This window comes from Thermomyces lanuginosus (assembly GCF_041956635.1).
Source record: "Thermomyces lanuginosus strain ATCC 200065 unplaced genomic scaffold VTN49scaffold_31, whole genome shotgun sequence".
NCBI lineage: Eukaryota > Fungi > Ascomycota > Eurotiomycetes > Eurotiales > Trichocomaceae > Thermomyces > Thermomyces lanuginosus.
The window spans coordinates 1,201,232-1,219,416 of NW_027192365.1; the positions used below are offsets into that span (position 1 = coordinate 1,201,232).

General features: G+C 52.2%; 5 protein-coding genes across 5 annotated transcripts; 3 read left to right on the top strand and 2 right to left on the bottom strand.

Annotated features, from left to right (window-relative positions):
- Nucleotides 1-909: 909 nt before the first annotated feature.
- VTN49DRAFT_4488 (uncharacterized protein) lies at nt 910-2,891 on the bottom strand (the record flags this gene model as incomplete). Its single annotated transcript, XM_069412439.1, has 7 exons — nt 910-936; nt 988-1,199; nt 1,258-1,519; nt 1,576-2,168; nt 2,233-2,722; nt 2,776-2,801; nt 2,864-2,891. 7 exons carry the CDS (start codon nt 2,889-2,891, stop codon nt 910-912), a joined length of 1,638 nt encoding a protein of 545 aa, XP_069267683.1.
- Nucleotides 2,892-3,284: 393 nt separating this feature from the next.
- Nucleotides 3,285-4,684, top strand: VTN49DRAFT_4489 (uncharacterized protein; the record flags this gene model as incomplete). The annotated part of the gene is made up of 3 exons (XM_069412440.1): nt 3,285-3,376; nt 3,432-4,252; nt 4,302-4,684. The coding sequence occupies 3 exons, from the start codon at nt 3,285-3,287 to the stop codon at nt 4,682-4,684; spliced, it is 1,296 nt and encodes a 431-aa protein (XP_069267684.1).
- A 3,379-nt stretch (nt 4,685-8,063) lies between these two features.
- Nucleotides 8,064-10,363, top strand: VTN49DRAFT_4490 (uncharacterized protein; the record flags this gene model as incomplete). The annotated part of the gene is made up of 4 exons (XM_069412442.1): nt 8,064-8,243; nt 8,319-9,521; nt 9,583-9,745; nt 9,810-10,363. The coding sequence occupies 4 exons, from the start codon at nt 8,064-8,066 to the stop codon at nt 10,361-10,363; spliced, it is 2,100 nt and encodes a 699-aa protein (XP_069267685.1).
- A 428-nt stretch (nt 10,364-10,791) lies between these two features.
- Nucleotides 10,792-11,529, bottom strand: VTN49DRAFT_4491 (uncharacterized protein; the record flags this gene model as incomplete). The annotated part of the gene is made up of 2 exons (XM_069412443.1): nt 10,792-10,973; nt 11,049-11,529. The coding sequence occupies 2 exons, from the start codon at nt 11,527-11,529 to the stop codon at nt 10,792-10,794; spliced, it is 663 nt and encodes a 220-aa protein (XP_069267686.1).
- A 289-nt stretch (nt 11,530-11,818) lies between these two features.
- On the top strand, nt 11,819-18,071 carry VTN49DRAFT_4492 (uncharacterized protein; the record flags this gene model as incomplete). The annotated part of the gene is made up of 2 exons (XM_069412444.1): nt 11,819-16,448; nt 16,498-18,071. 2 exons carry the CDS (start codon nt 11,819-11,821, stop codon nt 18,069-18,071), a joined length of 6,204 nt encoding a protein of 2,067 aa, XP_069267687.1.
- Between the last annotated feature and the right edge of the window lie 114 nt (nt 18,072-18,185).

An 18,185-nucleotide genomic window follows, 5' to 3' on the forward strand; every position in this document is an offset into this window, starting at 1 on the left:
CAGGGGAATCGACATGTTAGGCAAGAGATCTTTCTCAAGAGTAATCAACTGAGAAGAAACTGTCGAGTATGATGTCAAGTGATAAATTACCCGAAGGAGTAAATGTGTGAGGTGTGGTGGCGGAAAAGGGATGCAAGCTTACTCGTAGGCACTTAAAAAGATGGGTTCCATACGGAGTTACGGATATCAAAAGCTCTCCATCCATCGTAAGTTACCAATTTTTTTCTCGTTCATCGATGATCTCCCGATATTGTACGAGTACTCTGGAAGTACTTACTCCTATGGGGAAAACATTCGCGATTCAACATTGTAGACGCTAAGATGAAGATTGAAAGTTTATTTTCTCAGGCCCCTCCCTCGGTTAATCGTTTCACATGTTGCGGCATCGTGCTTTGCTGTGCTGCGCATTTCCACACGCGATGGAGAGCTTTCTGACCACAATACGAGCAGTTCACAGCTCGCTTCGCCTAAATGTAGTGATTGTCCGGTACAGACCCGCAAGGGCTCGACGATCACCGAGCTATATTTCTATTTTCCCACCACGTGAGGTAGCAAATGCCGAACCGGTCTCGATTTTGAGCCAAGGTGGAGAGAGCTGAAGTTCAGGTAAATAATCGCGATGTTTTTTAGGACCCCGTTGGACCGAGCGAATTTTCTGGGGAAAGCTCGAACGCTCGTGCTTTGCAGATGTATCGACATTGGATGGTGAATGGCTGATCGTCTTCAATCGAACCTAGGCTATAATGAATGCTTTACCATTTGACTGGGTAAAATGCAATGACTTCCTAGCTCGTACTAACTATGATACATGCACAATCCAAACGATCAACGGGACGTGATGCTGGCGCGGAATACACCTATCGAGCAACGACAAACAGGAAAGGGAAATGGGGAAAAAAAAGCCGCACGTTACCACGCCTCAACCTCGAAACTCTCCTATAACGCGTTCAGAATCATCCGAGATATTCAATGGACGGAATGTCTTACCTCCGAGAAGTACGTCGTCACAACAGTCCGATCCGAAAACTTCCTACCCGCCAGCGCTTTGAGAGCACGCGTCGCCGCATCCACAGTGTCGAACTTAACGTAGATCTTGCCCACGCCCGGGTTCTGCCGGCTGCCGCCCGTCGGACGCGGGATCTTGAGGTCCAGGACTTGCCCAAACTTCTTACACTCGCTTTCGACATCTTCGCGGATTTCTGTCTGGGGTCAGCTGCTGGATTCGCGACAGAAACATTGTATCGTAAGGCAGTTTACCTTCGTAGTCGTCATTGTTCATCAGCTCCTCTGGCGTCACCATGTTCAGGAGCTGCAGAACGCGACTGGTCTCGAGGTCTGCCGACGTCGTCTTGGCAAACATCGACATGGCATTGACACCCATATCGAGACCCGCGGCCTGCGTCGCACCGATGCTGGCGCGAGTCACCTTCAGATGCTTATCACCGAGTTCCATCCCATCCAGTCCCTCCACAGCAATGCTCGTTGCTGACGGATCAACATACTCGCAGAATGCAATGCCCTGCAAAAAGGTTAGAATATAACGACGTAGAAAATGCCGACAACAATCAATCATACCCGAGACTCCTCTGTCCCACTGTCCTTGACCAAAACAAACGCTTTGAGCTCCCCAAAAGACTTGAGCAGCATCGTCACAGGCTCCTCTGGGATATAGAGCGGAATGTTGGTGACGCAGATCTTGTTTGGAGAGTCAGGCACCTCGCTCGACACCGTTCCCTCCTGATATTCCTTCTCGTCCGGAATAGGCACAATGTAATCCTTTGGCCGGCGTAGCTCGAGACCCTTATCCATGCCCGCTTGCTCGTGCTCCTCCATCATGATACCGTCAAATGCCAACGCCACAGTTGCATCTCCGGGGTGCTTAAACTCCAAGAGCGCAAATGATCGATCCTTGGCCATCTGCGCAGACACACACGGATCAACCCCCTTGATCACGTTAAGACCATTAAGCTGCAGATTAAAGAATGACACCAGGACATCCTCCGAGATCCCAGGAGGGAGATTGTACACAAACAAGCGCCTGGATTGTCGTGAATTTGCCGGCTTCAACGCAGAATTGTCCGCTGTCCCACCCGGCTGATTCATGAACGCTTGTAGGCGGCTTGGATCGACAGCTTGTTGGCGCGGAGCTCCTGGGAGTGGGAACATGCCTGTTTCGCTGGTTAGCAACTACGAACGTATAGCTCGATAGCCCGTCAATGCCGGCATCCTTACCAGACAGCTTCGCCTGTTCCGCCGTGATGTTCTCGTACCCTGGCGGCTTGATGTCCCATTGTGTCAATCTGCGCTTCCGCTCCAGAATCGGCACCACATCCGTCAAGTCAGGTGTCGGCTCCCTCCTTCTGGACGGTGGCGTTATGCTCCGTCGTCGGTCCCGACCATCTCGGTCTCGGCGTCGCGGCCGGTCGTCAAAAAGGTCGCGGTCGCGGTCACGGTCCCGATCCCGATCCCGGTCGCGGTCGCGCCGCCGATCATCATAATCCCGCCGTCGCCGATCTCCCCTGTCACGGTCCCAGTCCCGGTCATCCCTTCGACTCGAGTAGCGGTCTTCGCGCTCACGGGCACGATAATCGCGGCTGGACGAATACGTGTCCCCTTCGTCGCGTCGTGAGGCTCTTGAAGAGCCGTATCGAGGCGATCGCGAACGTCTGCGTTCTCCGCGATCACGATCCCGATCACGGTCCCGATCTCTCCGCTCGTCCCTCTGCACGTTGTTAGACAACTGCAATGTTTGCCACTGAAGAATGGACAACATACGTAGTAATCCCTTGAGCGGCCCGAATCTGCAAGCAAGAAATGTCAGAAAACATCCAAAACGCGATTGCTATAGGACAAGCATTCTCACCTCTAGCACCGTAAGCGTCCCCGTTCATGCTTGAACAACAGACGAAAAGATGAATGTAGTCAGGAGGGCAATGGAAAGTTAGAACCTGCCGAAAAAGATTTTTCGTTTAAAAGAACGGAATCACCGAACAGTGCGACCAAGACCCAATTGAACAGGAACGAGAGAGGGATGCACAGGGCCGCGCTTCTGTCTCTAACGAAATCTTGCCGCTCGTTCGAAGAGGCTGGGTGAAGCTCGACCAAAAGAGAAAAGACCCGCCCGCGTCTATCGCGCTTATTCAGCAGTAGCGCGCGGCAATTTGTGGACACACCCCCCGGAACCCCGAGGAACTGCTTGATCGTACTCGACAGCACCAATTGTTACTGGGATTGCGGGAGAATTATGATATAGACTTTCTTGACTAGAAATTTCCTGTTTTGAGATGTCTCTGCGGTTCTCACAATGGCACAAGCTGCCCATCAACTTAAGTGAGCTCTGCATCAACACCGTACTTCGATGCGGGCAATCATTTCGGTGAGTAGATTGAAATTCGAGATTCGAAAACGGCAATCTCTAACGATGTTAACAGATGGCAGCAATTGCCTGACACAGGAGAATGGCGCTGCGTTCTGTACGGCCGCCTGATCAGTCTGAAGCAGGATCCATCGTACCTCTACTACCGGACAGCCCTCCCGAACTCTCAAACCCAGACGACAGCATTACCCACACCACCAGCGTCCACGGTGATATCGCGGAGTGAGTCCGAGTCTGCCACGCCCGATAGAGATCACGCCGACGACACCGACAGCGATGTCCTGCCCATCATAAAACATTATTTTGCCCTCTCTGTTAATCTCACAGAACTTTACTCGCAGTGGTCCTCGGCAGACCCCAACTTCAAAAAGAAGGCGCCCAAATTCACAGGGATTCGTATTTTGCGACAGGATGCTTGGGAGACATTGATTTGCTTTATCTGTAGCAGCAATAATAATATCGCCCGGATCTCACAAATGGTTGAGAAGCTGTGTGTCAATTTCGGAAAGAAGATTGGAACTGTTGACGGTCGTGCCTATCATGACTTCCCCACACCCGAGGCATTGACAGGTGACAATGTCGAGACTCGCCTGAGAGAATTGGGGTTTGGGTACCGTGCCAAGTTTATACACCAGACGGCAGTAACTGTGGCCAAAGAGCGGGAACCCGGGTGGCTTTACACTCTGGAGAATCCCGAGAGCCCTGCTTTTGGTGTTGATCCTGCTCCTGGTGAGGAAATGTGTTTTCAAGGCCGTGAAGGGTATCGACGTGCACACGAGAAATTACTGGAACTACAAGGAGTCGGCCCCAAAGTTGCCGACTGCGTTTGCTTAATGGGCTTGGGCTGGAGTGAAGCGGTTCCAGTAGACACACACGGTAAGATCGTATTAGCTGTTCTTTTCGGGCATTTATTAACGGAACGTAGTCTGGCAAATCGCGCAACGGGACTATAAATTTGGCAAAGACAGGAACAAGTCGTTGACCAAAGCTACGTACGATGCTTTGGGTAATTATTTCCGCCAAGTCTGGGGCAAGGAAGCCGGTTGGGCTCACAGTGTCTTGTTCACGGCTGATTTGAGAGCATTCTCTGAGAAGCATACAACGAAGGTTGAAGTGGAGTTGAAGGAGGAGAAGGATAGAAGCGGCCAGATTAAGAGCAAAGTTTCCACTGTTACTGCTAAGCGTGTGCTCGAGGAGGACGACAAGGATGCTGCTCGCGAAACTAAGACTGTCAAGAAGGAAGAATCGGTTGTGCAAACAGTTGAGACTCGAGTCACTCGAAGACGGTCGTCGCGATTTCAAAAATGATGGCTGATTGAAAAGAGTGACGCCCGCTTGAGGGATTTTGAGGATGCCTTGAGCTGGCAGTAACGCGTCTACGTCCTCGGATGACAAACCCACGGAAGCCATTCAATTCAGGTGACGAAGTAATCCACTTCCACCCTCAGATTCTCAGAGGACGCTTCCGCGGAAATCGTCACAGTCTCGAGACTGGCATACGCCGTGTCTCGCTGTCGATCTACAACTTCTGTAACAGGAAGTGTGGACTTCTAAGGTTCTACTGGAGGAAAAAGGATATAAAGGTCCTTCGGTGAAATTGTGAGCGAACGCTGAATCTCTCCAAGCCCATGCGCTGATCCTCAAGTCACATTTACGGCTTTCGCAAGTGTGTTGCGTTGTCAGGGCTCCTTCCTGCAACATCCATGCCTCCAGTCAATTAGGAAACGAATGAATGAATCGCGACTTGACTGCTTGGATTTCCCTTCCCTTTGGGGAACAAGCCTACTAGTACCAGACTCCGGCTGAACAGCTTCCAGGTTTATCTGTCGATTCACATCCAACATTGAAACACATGGAAGTTTTGCATAAAAGGATACTCGAGATAGATTGGATAATAATGAACGATCCCAATCCATTGGCCCCTAGCAATTTTCTATGGACAATCATATTCTGCGGAGAGGGTCTTGATGTGTGAATGAATGGGACGTGAAAACGAGACGAGAGTTTTTGCTAGCGCTGCTTCTTCGCGAGCTTCCATTACGATTGTGGAATCAAGCCAAAACTGATGTCTCTGGTCGCTCCAGTCTAGCATGTGGAGGGTGCCAACAGTAATTATCAATTTGACTTGCATGTCCCACCCGAGAGACCCAACGGTCGTTGATATTTGGGTCCTCATTGATCAATAAACCGGCGTAGTTGGAAAGCTAGTCGTAGAGCCGTAAATAGCTGAGATGAGCCCAAGCTTCATTCAAATCCTGGCCATGAATCCGCTGATCAAAAGGAAACCGCCTTCGGCTGTCTCGACTGTCCGCTTGGTAGCTGAGATACTGGCCCCGAGAAGTGCTGTAGGTTGGACGGCATTGAACATGTCTGTTCCTCTACCCCGCCACTGTTTGGCTACGAGGTTTGACGATACAAAATGGACTGTGGAAGAGTCCTGTGCGGCTTAGAATTGAGAACTTAATGTGCTAGTGTCACATTGCCACGTTCAGAGAGGTGTTCTTCAAATTGCAACCCACAGAAGTATGTCGCAGTAAGCCTTTTGGTCACAAGAGTGAATGAGCAAAAGCCATTGTCCATGCATGAAATATGGGCGTGTTTAACTCAGAGGGAGGTAGCCTACGCGAATCTCCTAACCCTAAGGTTTGCGGCCACTAGATCAGACAGAAGTCTTCAGTTTCTTCCCACGACATGAAGAAAGACGCTCCACGGTTCTGGAGGCCATCCAGCCATGGTCAAGAAGATCTGCTGTAAGGGATGCCGACATTTGTTTCCGACAAAGTCGGCTCCCATGGTTCCTGGATTTAACGAACGTCCACATTCTTTCCTAAATATAGCGAACCATGTTCGTTAAATCCAGGTACGGCTTCAGGAGGCTTCGAGCATGGCCATTTCATTGCGAAGCAGCCATTCGACTTGTCTCGCATGCATGGCCGCTGCTAAACTGACCGTAGTGTCTTTGCCCCTTGCATCTTCGGATATCTTCTCATCCGGAATCCGTTCAGAGAACATGAACCCACATTCGTCCCAGGCTTCTTGAGCTCGACCAACCAAGCATTCATTTAGTGACCCTACAAATAGACATCTCAGCATTCAATATTTGTCAACCGAAGATGTTCACTGCCTAGCGATTACCCTGTATTCTAGGTCTACGACACTTATACACATCATCGCTCGAACATGGCATGGCGGTGCTCTTGATGCGTCTGTACACTGCTGCCGGGTATTGGACACTGGCGAAGCACCAGACAACACTGGCTGTTACAAACCCTGCGCTGAATGGTATCAAATGTCCTTCTGGGGTGGTGGCCAGCGATGTTGACGTGTCTTCGTGGATTGCCACTGCAGGGTTCGAATTCTCTACCCTCAAAGCCACTCTGGGCATCAATCATGTGACGATTAACAAATCTCCCTAATTTCTCCGATCCGTTCGTCTTTCTATTGTGCATTCGATACCAGAGCCCTCGTTATGATAGAAGATTCTGGAGACGAAAATAATCACGTCATGCTGATAATGGTGGAGAAAATCGAGTATTGTTCGGCGTTGCCGCGCTTTCCTTCCGGAAAGACCGCAACGAACGATCCGTCCTTCGAAAATGGATAATCGTAGAATTGCCCAGCCTTGCCAAGGCTGGGAAAATGCATGCACAGATCGATCGAGGAAAAAAAAGGCCCAATTGGGTTCCTTTGGATCACGTGATTTATCCACGTGAAGGATTGGGGAAGCTTTTCTCCAATCCTCCGCATCGGGAGGACCAGTGGATCTGGCCCTTGTCGCTAGCGGTTAAATTTGGGGAATTTTCTTGGGGGGAAATTCACGACTGCCGACTCACCGGTGAGCAGCATCAAGCTAGCGTAGTCTACGAACCGACCGGAGCGGCCAGTCATCCATGGGAGAGATTGAAGTCCATTTCTGGACTTCAATTCAGGAGATCATGAATGATAACCAGGATGTTTATTCCTTGCACACCAACCATCAGGAGAAGCAGCCAGTATGATCGACGTGGTTTCTTGCGCGGTCCAGACTTGCCGGTGTTCCCGCAGAAATGGCCACGATCACATGACTGAGTTATGTAATCGGCCAGGTGCGTTTTGACGCCCCGAAAGTTCCAGGAGAAGCGGTAGAAATTAAGGGATACATCGCGAAAACGCCAGAATTTTGGGGCCAATCTCTATCCCATCATGAGGACGGCAAAATGAGTAGATCATGGAGGCAAAACACTTCAGATCGGCATCGGGAGAGGTTGCTCGGGACATTGTAGAGTGTAAAAGCTTCGGCATAATGACCGAATCCCCACAGGAAGTTTTCCGTAAGTTTTGTTTGGATTGGGAATCTTTGCTGGTTCTGGTTTGGAGGCGAAACCAGCGTGTTCCTGGCTGGGCTAAAAGTTTTTTGTCGGTCACGCCTGAATCCGCCTCAACGCTGTGCAGGAGACTAATAATAACCAACCCTGAGGATTTTTTTTATTTGGAATTTTTTTATCTTCAAGAGTGTCAATCATCGTGTTGGCCCATTGTTGATTCCTTCCCTGTGGCCTGTATCGGCGGTCTAATTTTTTCTTCTGCTGTTCAATGAGATTAGATTGCGGCCGCGCTACAGCCTTCTATCGCGTCTAAGGGTCGTCGATCGGTCTTTATCAGCCATATCTGTCCGGCTCATACAGCCGATTCCGCTCATTGATTAACCATGTCGAAAGTCGCCGGGGCCGTAAAGGCCTCTCTCATGGGCTCCGAAGAGGAGCCCCAGCTCTCTCAGCAGATCAGGGCTCGTTTTATGCAGCATGCGCGCAAGGACCCCGAAACGGGCGAGCTGTACATGACGGAGAAGGAATTTATTGATGCTGTTGCGCCAAAAGATCAGGACTACGTGAGTGCCAATTGTCCCTATCGTTAATTACTGGGATAAGACAGTCAATTGACTAACATGCTCCCCTGGATGTAGCACAAGATTCGCCGCGACCAGTATGGGATCCTCTTTCCCGTGGCCGATCGCCGCAAGACGGGCCGCATCAACATCACCGACTGGGCTGCGTTCGAGAATCTCCTGGCCAAGCCCGATGCCGAGTACGAGATCGCGTTCCGCCTGTTCGATGTCGAGGGCACCGGTGCCGTCAAGTTCGAAACCTTCAAGAAGATCTACGAGATGAACAGGGGGAAGGACAGCATTCCATTTGACTGGAACTCAGAATGGGCGTCCCTGTACATTGGGGGGAAGAAGTCGCGGCACGACATGACCTACCCGCAGTTCGCGCAGATGCTGCGCGGCCTGCAAGGGGAGCGTGTCCGGCAAGCTTTCCACCTGTTCGACAAGGACGGTGACGGATACATCTCCCCCGAGGACTTCCAGCGCATTATCCTCGAAACCTCTCGTCACAAGCTGTCCGACTACCTCCTAGAACATCTCCCCACGCTGTGCAACATCTCGACCGGTAGTAAGATCTCCTATGCCAACGTGCGCGCTTTCCAGAACATCATCCGCGAAATGGACATGATCAATGTCATTGTGCGCGAGGCGACCAGGAAGAGCCCAGATGGCAAGATTACGCGCACCGAATTCCTCAACGAGGCTGCTCGCATCACCCGTTTCTCGCAATTCACCCCCATGGAGGCCGACATTCTCTTCCATTTTGCTGGTTTGGATGCTCCTAGCGGCCGGCTCTCTCTTCAGGATTTTGCCAAGGTCATCGATGCCTCGTGGCATACCCCGGCCAGTGTGGCCAGCCAGGCGGTGTCCGCAGTGACGGATGCGGCTTCGGAGACCGTGGAAAAGACATCATCGTGGCTTCGGGGCGTTCTGGAGTCGGTCCATCACTTTGCCCTGGGCAGCCTTGCGGGTGCGTTCGGCGCCTTCATGGTCTATCCGATTGACCTGGTGAAGACCCGAATGCAGAACCAGCGATCCACCCGCCCCGGTGAGAGACTGTACAAGAACTCCCTGGATTGTGCGCGGAAGGTCGTCCGTAATGAGGGCGTCCTGGGCCTGTACTCTGGTGTCCTGCCGCAGCTGATTGGCGTCGCTCCTGAGAAGGCCATCAAGTTGACGGTCAACGACCTGGTCCGAGGACTGGCTGCGGATCGCGAGACGGGCAAGGTCAAGTTGCCCTGGGAGATTGTCGCTGGTGGTTGTGCCGGTGGTTGCCAAGTGGTAAGTATATCTCTTCGTGCGGTCAACTCCGAATCCGTCCCTGACTTTCGGCTGTCAATAGATCTTCACCAACCCTCTGGAGATCGTAAAGATTCGCCTGCAGGTTCAGGGCGAAATTGCAAAGTCCGTGGAGGGTGCTCCGAAACGGTCGGCGATGTGGATCGTTCGGAATCTTGGTTTGGTCGGCCTGTACAAGGGTGCCAGTGCATGTCTCCTCCGAGATGGTATGTTGAACGATCAAACTCCCGCTCACTTCCAGAATATATATCTGACTGGAAATTATTTCAGTTCCATTCTCCGCTATTTACTTCCCTGTCTATTCCCATTTGAAGACGGACTTCTTCGGGGAATCGCCCACTAAGCAGCTCGGCATTGTGCAGCTCCTTTTGTCCGGCGCCATCGCGGGCATGCCCGCAGCGTACCTGACGACACCATGCGATGTCATCAAGACCCGCCTGCAGGTGGAGGCGCGGAAGGGTGAGACTAAATACCACGGTCTGCGCCACTGCGCCAAGACCATCTGGCAACAAGAAGGTTTCCGCGCATTCTTCAAGGGCGGCCCGGCACGGATCGTCCGATCGTCACCCCAGTTCGGCTTCACGCTAGCTGCATACGAAGTCCTGCAGAATCTCCTTCCCCTGCCTGGTGCGGCACGTGAGCACGGCCCGTCCCTCTCTACCACCACAACCACCGTGTCCTCTGTCCCTTCGACCGACGCTCCTCTTCCGTACCTGCGATCCCGCAACGCCCTTAAGCTGATCCTCGATCTGGACGAAAACTTTGGCCGATACAAGCTTCCCGAGGGGAGCTCGTTTCCCAAAATCTTTGGCGGCCAATCATGATTGATGTCCTTTTCGCTTCGAGGTAAATCTTTCCTTTCGCGGGTTGTTTTTATAGTGGCGTTGTGCATTTGTCTTTCGTTTATTTCTTTTTCGATATAGATCTTTGTCCTGTACTCACTGAACAGAACCAGCCACTGGCCGTCGAGTGGACTGATGGTCCACAGAAGGTCAGTTGGGCAACTAATGTCCTGACTGCACATAGACGGTGATAGACCGTGTACTAGAAAAATTCGGGAGCTGCCATAGAAATTGAACGTCATTTCTGTATTTAATGCTTTCACCTCAATCAATGCTTTTGTAACTAATGTAGGGAGAATCATAACTTTGCCGTCACTAGAGCACGCCCAAAGAACTGAAATATGTACAAGAATCGAAACCAGTTCCATTATACGCCGGGGTATCTCAGTATCTCACCCGAACTCAGAACGTCAATAGAATGCCGCCGGTTTGCTACGGACACTCTGCGAGGTACTCTGTCCGGTGCCCGCCGTAGGAGTAGAGCCGTCGCTCTTCGCACTATTGCCATCGTCGCCGTTCTGGGCACTGCGCTCGCTGCTCTTGGCCGACTTTTGCTTCCATAGCGAATCTTCTTCTTCAATTTCTCGCAGTACTAGACCAGATTTCCTTGTCAGCATGCGGCACGCAAGGTAATTAGCACAGGTAAATCATTCAATTAAAATCTTACCTTCCTCCCACTCGCGTTCCTTGGCCTCATCGCCCGTTCCCAGTAGCTTCTCCACATCAACCTGCTCGCCATTCTGCAATCGTTGTATAACCTCCCTTAGCAGCTCAAGCTTGGCGTCCGTTCTTCGTTTGTAATTCTCCGTATCTTTGCGCAGCACCAGCAGTTGAATGGCCTGCGATCCAATGAGTGTGAAAATGATGATGAAGAAACTCGCGGGGTTCCATTGCTTGGACGCCGGCGATGCATCGCTCTTCTTATCGCGCCGAAACAGGCCTCGCTCACGAATGGATCTAGGAATGATCGATTGCCATATTGACGGCTGAGCGTACTTGGGCAGCGAGGTCGAGGTTGAGCGAAGACGGAATTGGATCTGGGGCCAGTGATGTGCCGCGATTCGCTGGTATAGAGCGGGTGGGCTAGTTTCTATGTAGGAATAGAGTGACGCTGCAAGGCGCCGTCTCGGTAGTGTTGCAGATGCCATTGTTCTTTCGTGAACTGGTAAATGTCTTCGGACAGCTTGCTCTTCTCGTGTCGATTTTCTGATGTCCGCAAGATCTACGCAAAATCACGCCAGTCCAGAATAGGCATAGCGTACTGTATATTCCATATGCGGTAGGCCGTTGTCGCAGCAACGGCTAGTTTGCAGCCGCCCTGAGTTTACGCGATGACTTTGGCTTAGGACCTTTGCTAGGTTAGTTCTTTACAGATTGAACACTCGATACCCACTTGATGGCTTCCGCGACCACAGCGATACGGTCGACGCTGCTCAAATGACCCTCACAGCTATTCTACCGGACTCCGTCCCGGAGTCCATCAAGGAAGCCGTCAAATCGACCACGACCTGCTCGCCGTCGACGGTGACCTCGCTACAAATCCTCTTGCGAACCGGCTCATCGAAAGTTGCCGCCGATGATTCTCGACCTGCCTCGCGACAGAGCAAGACTTCGAGACCGACGACTCCGTCCGGCACCGTGTCGCGCCCACGATCGTCACGATCCGCCCATGCAAGAACCGTCAGCAAGGTCGACGTTCAAGATACCACCGGAGGACTTTCGCCGCAAGCGAAGCTCGTGCTTGCCACGGAGGTGTTCAACATTACATCTAGGACACTGGCTGATGCTGTGCAACAACGTGCGTCTTCCGCGAAGACACCGTTGCAGCCCACATCGCCGAATCGGATCGTGTCTGCGAAGTTCAAACGATTGAAGGAAGGTGGAGCGCTAGGAGCGGACGTGTCAGTTGACGGCGTGAGCTCTGTAGCGGAATGCGCGAGGTTGGCTTTGTCGTGTTTGCGGGCGTTGAGAAATGACAAACCCAGCGACGGCGGGTATCCGAATTTGCAGCTTGAACAAGGAGCGTGCATCCTTGCGAGTCGATTGGTGGCGCTTGACTTGCATGATATGGCTTTCAAGGAGTTGAAGGGTTTGAAGAAGAGGCTAGACCAGCATATGTGTCAGTCAACTGCCACCAAAAAGCCAACGGCAGTCAACGACGATGATGGGAAGCTGACGAAGGCGGATCTGTTGTCCTTTTCGTACATCGACCATGCGGGGCCGTTACTCAGCATAATTACCCAGGTCCAGACAAATGCATTGAAGTTGATTCTGGCGGAGAAGAAGGCGTCGATAGTGGACAAGGCATCAGAAGCTCTCGCACTGTCAAGCCCAAGCAGTCCCGCCAACGTCATCATGGCTGCTTTTCGAAGCAATACCTTGCTCAAAGATAAAGCGGCGCTCCAATTGCTCTCATTGTCCAACACCGTCTCGTCTCTTGCTTTGCTTGTTCACCAATCGAACGCTGGTGTTACTTCCTCAAAGCCACAAGCGAAGCCCTCTACAAGTTTGAATTTGCATTTGTTGGCTTTGGAAATCCGCACAATGTCATGGGAGCTAAGTGGCCATAAATGCGACGCGCGAAAGGAGTTCTGGGACCCTTTGGTTCGATCGCTGGAGATGTTTGTGAGCTCCGGAAGGAAGCTCGATAAAAATGAGTTTGTGGCCGTCCACAAAACAGTCCAGCGACTGCGGACTACAATGACAGGGCGTGCGGCTACTGGTGGACTGATCACAATGCCATGGAGGATTCCGCTTGCTCTCGGACGTATCGCCCACGATGCCGGCTGTTTGGATGAAGCCCTGAAACTCTATTCTAGCATGTTGGGTTCGGTCACGGACAGTCAACCACTGTGTTTCAGCACAGTACGGTGTCGAGTTGCGTCTCTCTACCTCAACCGGTATCGCCAGTCAGAAAAACGTGCCGCCGCTTTGGCAGCACAATCCCTTTCGGATGCTGCTGCTGGGCTGAAGTCGTCCAGTAAGGGCAGCAGCGCTGACCTTGAGGAATTACTTGTGGAATCCGCAAAACTGAAGAAACTTTCGATGGCATGTCTTGGGGCGTCATTATCAACTGACCTTGAAGCCGCCGACCTATCAGGTTCTATAGTTGAGTATCTGCACGCATTCATCCGTTTTCTGAGACGTTACGTCGGCTCTCAATGTCCGAGTGGTAACGATTCAGAGAATTTGGACCAGATCAACGAAACTCTGCAAAGATTAAAGGACACAATCTTGACGGCAGTGGAGTCTGCGGTGGCTGTAGGAAAAATGTCAATTATGCACCAAAGGCCGCCCTGGGAAGAAGTGCAGTTAATCTTCGCAGATTGCAAAAAGTTGCTTCGTACCCTTGAGAACCTGAACAAAGACGATGTGGATACCGTGAGCTGGCAACAGCCGCTGGTGAAGCTGTCGAACATTGTTTGGTCCAAGTATCTCAAGGAAAGGGAATCCGGCAAGGAAAATGCGGTTCTCATCCCACTCCTGGAACAGTCCATTGCCCTTCTTCAAGGTCTTTCGGAGGAGGAAAGAGCAGCGGGGTTTCCGGCCCTCAAGTTCGAGAGGCTCGCGCATCTCTATGCGGAGGCAAGAATGGGAACAAAATCTCTCGCAATGTTGGAGCGCGCCATTCAAGAGCACGTCGAATCTGCTGAGTTTCTCAAGTTTCTAGCTGGACTGTCGGGCCGTCCTCCATATGCCACGCAACTGGATCCCCAAAGCCCCGGTTTCAGTTTGAATCGTGTGCTATCGACGTATCTCAAGATGCAAGTCAAGCGCAAAACGACCGACGAATCGAGCGTGTTTGACATGAAATCATTGGACAGCACATACAGAAATGTCCTTCTTGAGTGGCAAATGGGGATTCTCGCACAAAGTCACCGACCCGATGGAGATAATGGAAATTTCCGAACCCTGTTCCAGCATGTCATTTCCGAACTCCTCTCGTCATATGAACAGCAAGCACATCCTCTCCGACGCCTTAGAGTGTTACTGTTCGTGCTCCGTCTGGCTCTGGACCATCCTGATGCAATCGACAGCTCGGTCACGAATGCCCTCGCCAAAGAGGCCGGCGAAGCAATCACAACTGATTCTGATTTTGCCCTGGATGCGGACCTGGTGGAGTACGCACGTCATATCAAGAATTCACTGCGCCTCAACCTTTTTTTCCGAAACGGCAGTTCTGATGTTGAGGAATTGACTTCGATTGTTTCGACCTGGCAGTCCATATTGCGAAATTGTTCGAATTGGGAGGGAGTCGAATCTGTTGTGGATGATCCCCAGCATTTACTTGCCCAGATGAAGGCCGTGTGCGACTTCCTCGAAGCGCGCGGATTGGTCAAATTGCACATATCTGCAACGGAGCTGCTTGTCCGCCTCTCCGAGCTTCGGGCAGCCGAAGATGCGTCTTCGGTCGTCGTTGGCCTCTCTCGCTGGGCGACGCAGTGTTGTCGTCTGGGCGATTGCAAAATGTCGACTTCCCTTCTTGATCGAGCTGGTTACTATATTAAGAACCACTCGGTTTCATGCTTTGCCCTCGTCACATACCATCTATGTCAGGCGGAACGATTCCTGGAAGTCGGGGAGTTGGACAACGCCGAAGAGAGCCTCTCGGCAGCGCAGCAGATCTACCAGTCACGGTCAGAACCCGAAACTCGGACAAGATCGGACGAAAACAAGATTGCGTGGGAGCGGTGCGTCGTGGACGGAACATTGCTGTGCTCCCGGCTGGCCTTCCACCGCGGATCGCTAAAGACGGCGCTGTACTTTGCCAAACTCTCTGTCCGTTTGAGCGCCAGAATTTGGGCGAAGCTTGAGCGTCTGTCGAGCAGGAAACGCGATTCTGAGAAACTCAAGGACCAGTCCGAAATGGAAGTGATCATTGATGGAGTCGCGAACGTTGATCTTTCTGGAGTCGCTACCGCCATGCCTACCCGCAGCCATGCAGAGGGCGCTGTGTTTTGGTCACACGTTTCATCCCATAATGCATGTTTGTTGAATCTCATGGAGCTCTCTGCCCATAATGGGCTCTTCCAAGACGCCATTTATTACGGGGAACAAGCTTTGAAGGTCAACAAACAGCTTTGCGCTACGGCGCGTCTGATTGCTTGCCAGGCCGCTCTAGGGCTACAATGGATTCGCGGGGATCGCGTGTTTGAAGCAAAAAGTGCACTCGAGGAAGCAAGGGGACTGTCTGAGAGTCTGGAGGAGAGCATAGAACTGGTGGCTCTACAAACTAGTTTGGCCGCGTTGAAGAAAACGCAGGGACAACATGATGACGCTCTTCGTTTCCTGGCTAATGCGGAGGATTTACTCAGTCGCCTTGCGGATAGGAAGCTGCATTACTTGGACAAGCCTGCTGAAGCAGGTATCGAAAGGGAAATGGCAGAGTTGAAGATCCAGCGTCAGACAAAGAGGACCCAGCGTACGACGACGACGACTCGGCGAACAAGGAGCGCAACAACGAGCTCAAGAAGCAAGTCAGAGAAGGAACCCAATGCACCAGCTGATCTTGTGCAGTCACGCTCCGTTCTTGCGCTCAAGGCCGGGATCATACGCCAGCAGGTCGACAGTTTGCTGGCCATGCAAGAGCTGGATGAAGCGTTGCGACGATTGGATATGGCTCGACAGGTCCCGCTCCCGATCCAGAGTCAGGTCTCGCTTCGGATTGGAGAAGTCGAACATGTGCTTGCGGATGCGATGAAGCGCGTAGCTGCGCATGCTGTGTACTGCGTTCTCCCAGAGTCCACCCTCTCCGTTCCATCGGTTGATATCTTGCAACCCAAGTCCAGCCCTGTCATCGAAACCAAAAGACGTACGAGGTCAACGGCTGCGAAGAAGTCGAAAGCTGCGACCAAGGAGTCCCAAGCACACAATGGCGTGGATATAGACATGAGCATGATGACCAAAGCCAAGGCGACGATGGGCGAGACAATCCAGGAGGTGGCATGCTTTGGGTCGACTGTTGAGGGACACGCCGTTTCGATTCTGACTGGCCGAATTTCGATGCTCCAACATGCAACAGATCCGGGGAAGGCGGATGATACGCTCGTGCCAGCCAATGCTACTGGTAAGAAGTGATCCAAGTCCGTTGCATCAAGCGATGCTAACATCCGCAGAAATTGGCCGCATCACGGCATTCCAACGCGAGCGTCTTTCCATCGACATTGATAAGATGCTCGCCGGCTACCAGGACTCGACGAGTTGGCCGGAGCCTTCCATGACCATGATGAACAAGAGTCCTGATCTTGTGGACACATTCCAACAAGAGTACATTGACATTCTGCCGTCGGATTGGAATGTCTTGTCTGTGTCTCTCAATGCCCAACGGACGGAGTTTGTAATCACCAAGATCCGCCGAGATCGGACCCCGTTCATGCTCCGCCTTCCGCTGAAGAGAGCAAATGAAGGGGACGAAGAGGAGGAAGAAGAAGAGTTTACGTTCGACGCGGGCAAGGCGGAGATGATGGAGATTATCAAGCTGGCCAACGCGAGTGCGCACGACGCAAAAACACGCGTGGACAGGAAGTCGAAGAAGGAATGGTGGGCAACAAGAGAGGCACTGGATCGGCGACTCGAGACCTTGCTCTGCAACATGGAAAACATCTGGCTCGGGGGGTTCCGGGGGATCTTCTCTGCTATACCGGCGGATCCTACAAAGCTAGCGCGGTTTGCGGCGTCTTTTGCATGCATCCTGGATAAGCATCTGCCGTCGCGGCGCAAGTCCCGAGGCAAGGGCGACAAGATTCGCTTGAACGAGCATGTGCTCGAGTTGTTTGTAGGGTTACGGGATCTCGACAAAGAGGAAAACCCCGAAGATGCCATCATGGATCTACTGTACTTTGTGGTGGACATTCTACAATTCCACGGGGAACGCAATGCCTACGACGAAATCGACTTTGACATGATGGTAGTAGAGACTCTGGACGCACTCAATGCGTACCACGAGTCGGTCCGGGAGGACGACCAGCGGCCGTGCCACACCATCCTGGTGCTCGACAAAGCTCTGCACTCTTTCCCCTGGGAATCGCTACCGTGTCTACAGGGGTGTCCAGTGTCACGCGTGCCATCGTTAGAATGCCTCCGCGAGCGAATCGCGCGTTTCCGATCGACAGGCTGCGCGTACAGCAACAAATTCCACATCTCCCGCAGTGCCGGAAGCTACATCCTCAACCCTAGCGGCGATCTCAAATCGACTCAGAACGCATTCGAGACGGACCTGGCTAAAGCGGGCCCCGGTTGGCCGTCAATTGTCAATCGCAACCCAAATGAGGACGAGTTCAAGACGTTGTTAGAAGACCGCAGTTTGATGTTGTACTTTGGTCACGGCAGCGGTGCGCAGTACATCCGCGGACGGACAATCAAGCGACTAGACCGGTGCGCAGTGACGTTCCTAATGGGTTGCAGCAGTGGCAGCCTGACGGAGGCCGGCGAGCTAGAGCCATTCGGGCCGCCGGTCAATTACATGCATGCCGGCAGCCCGGCGCTGGTGGCAACGCTGTGGGATGTGACAGACAAAGACATTGACCGGTTTGCGCGTGGCACGTTGGAGCGATGGGGGTTGTTTGAAGGGACGGAAATGGGAACCGCGGCGCTGGATGAGGCCGTCGCAGGGTCACGCTCGGCGTGCGTCTTGAGGTATCTGAACGGGGCGGCGCCGGTAATTTATGGAATTCCTGTGTATCTCGACTGAACACAATCAATCGCAGTTCTATTTTGTTCCTTCAAAAGTTTACTCTTCTAGGATAAATTCCGCGATCTGATACTCCGTAAAGATAGCCCCTCATTCCCCTCATATTACTCAGCA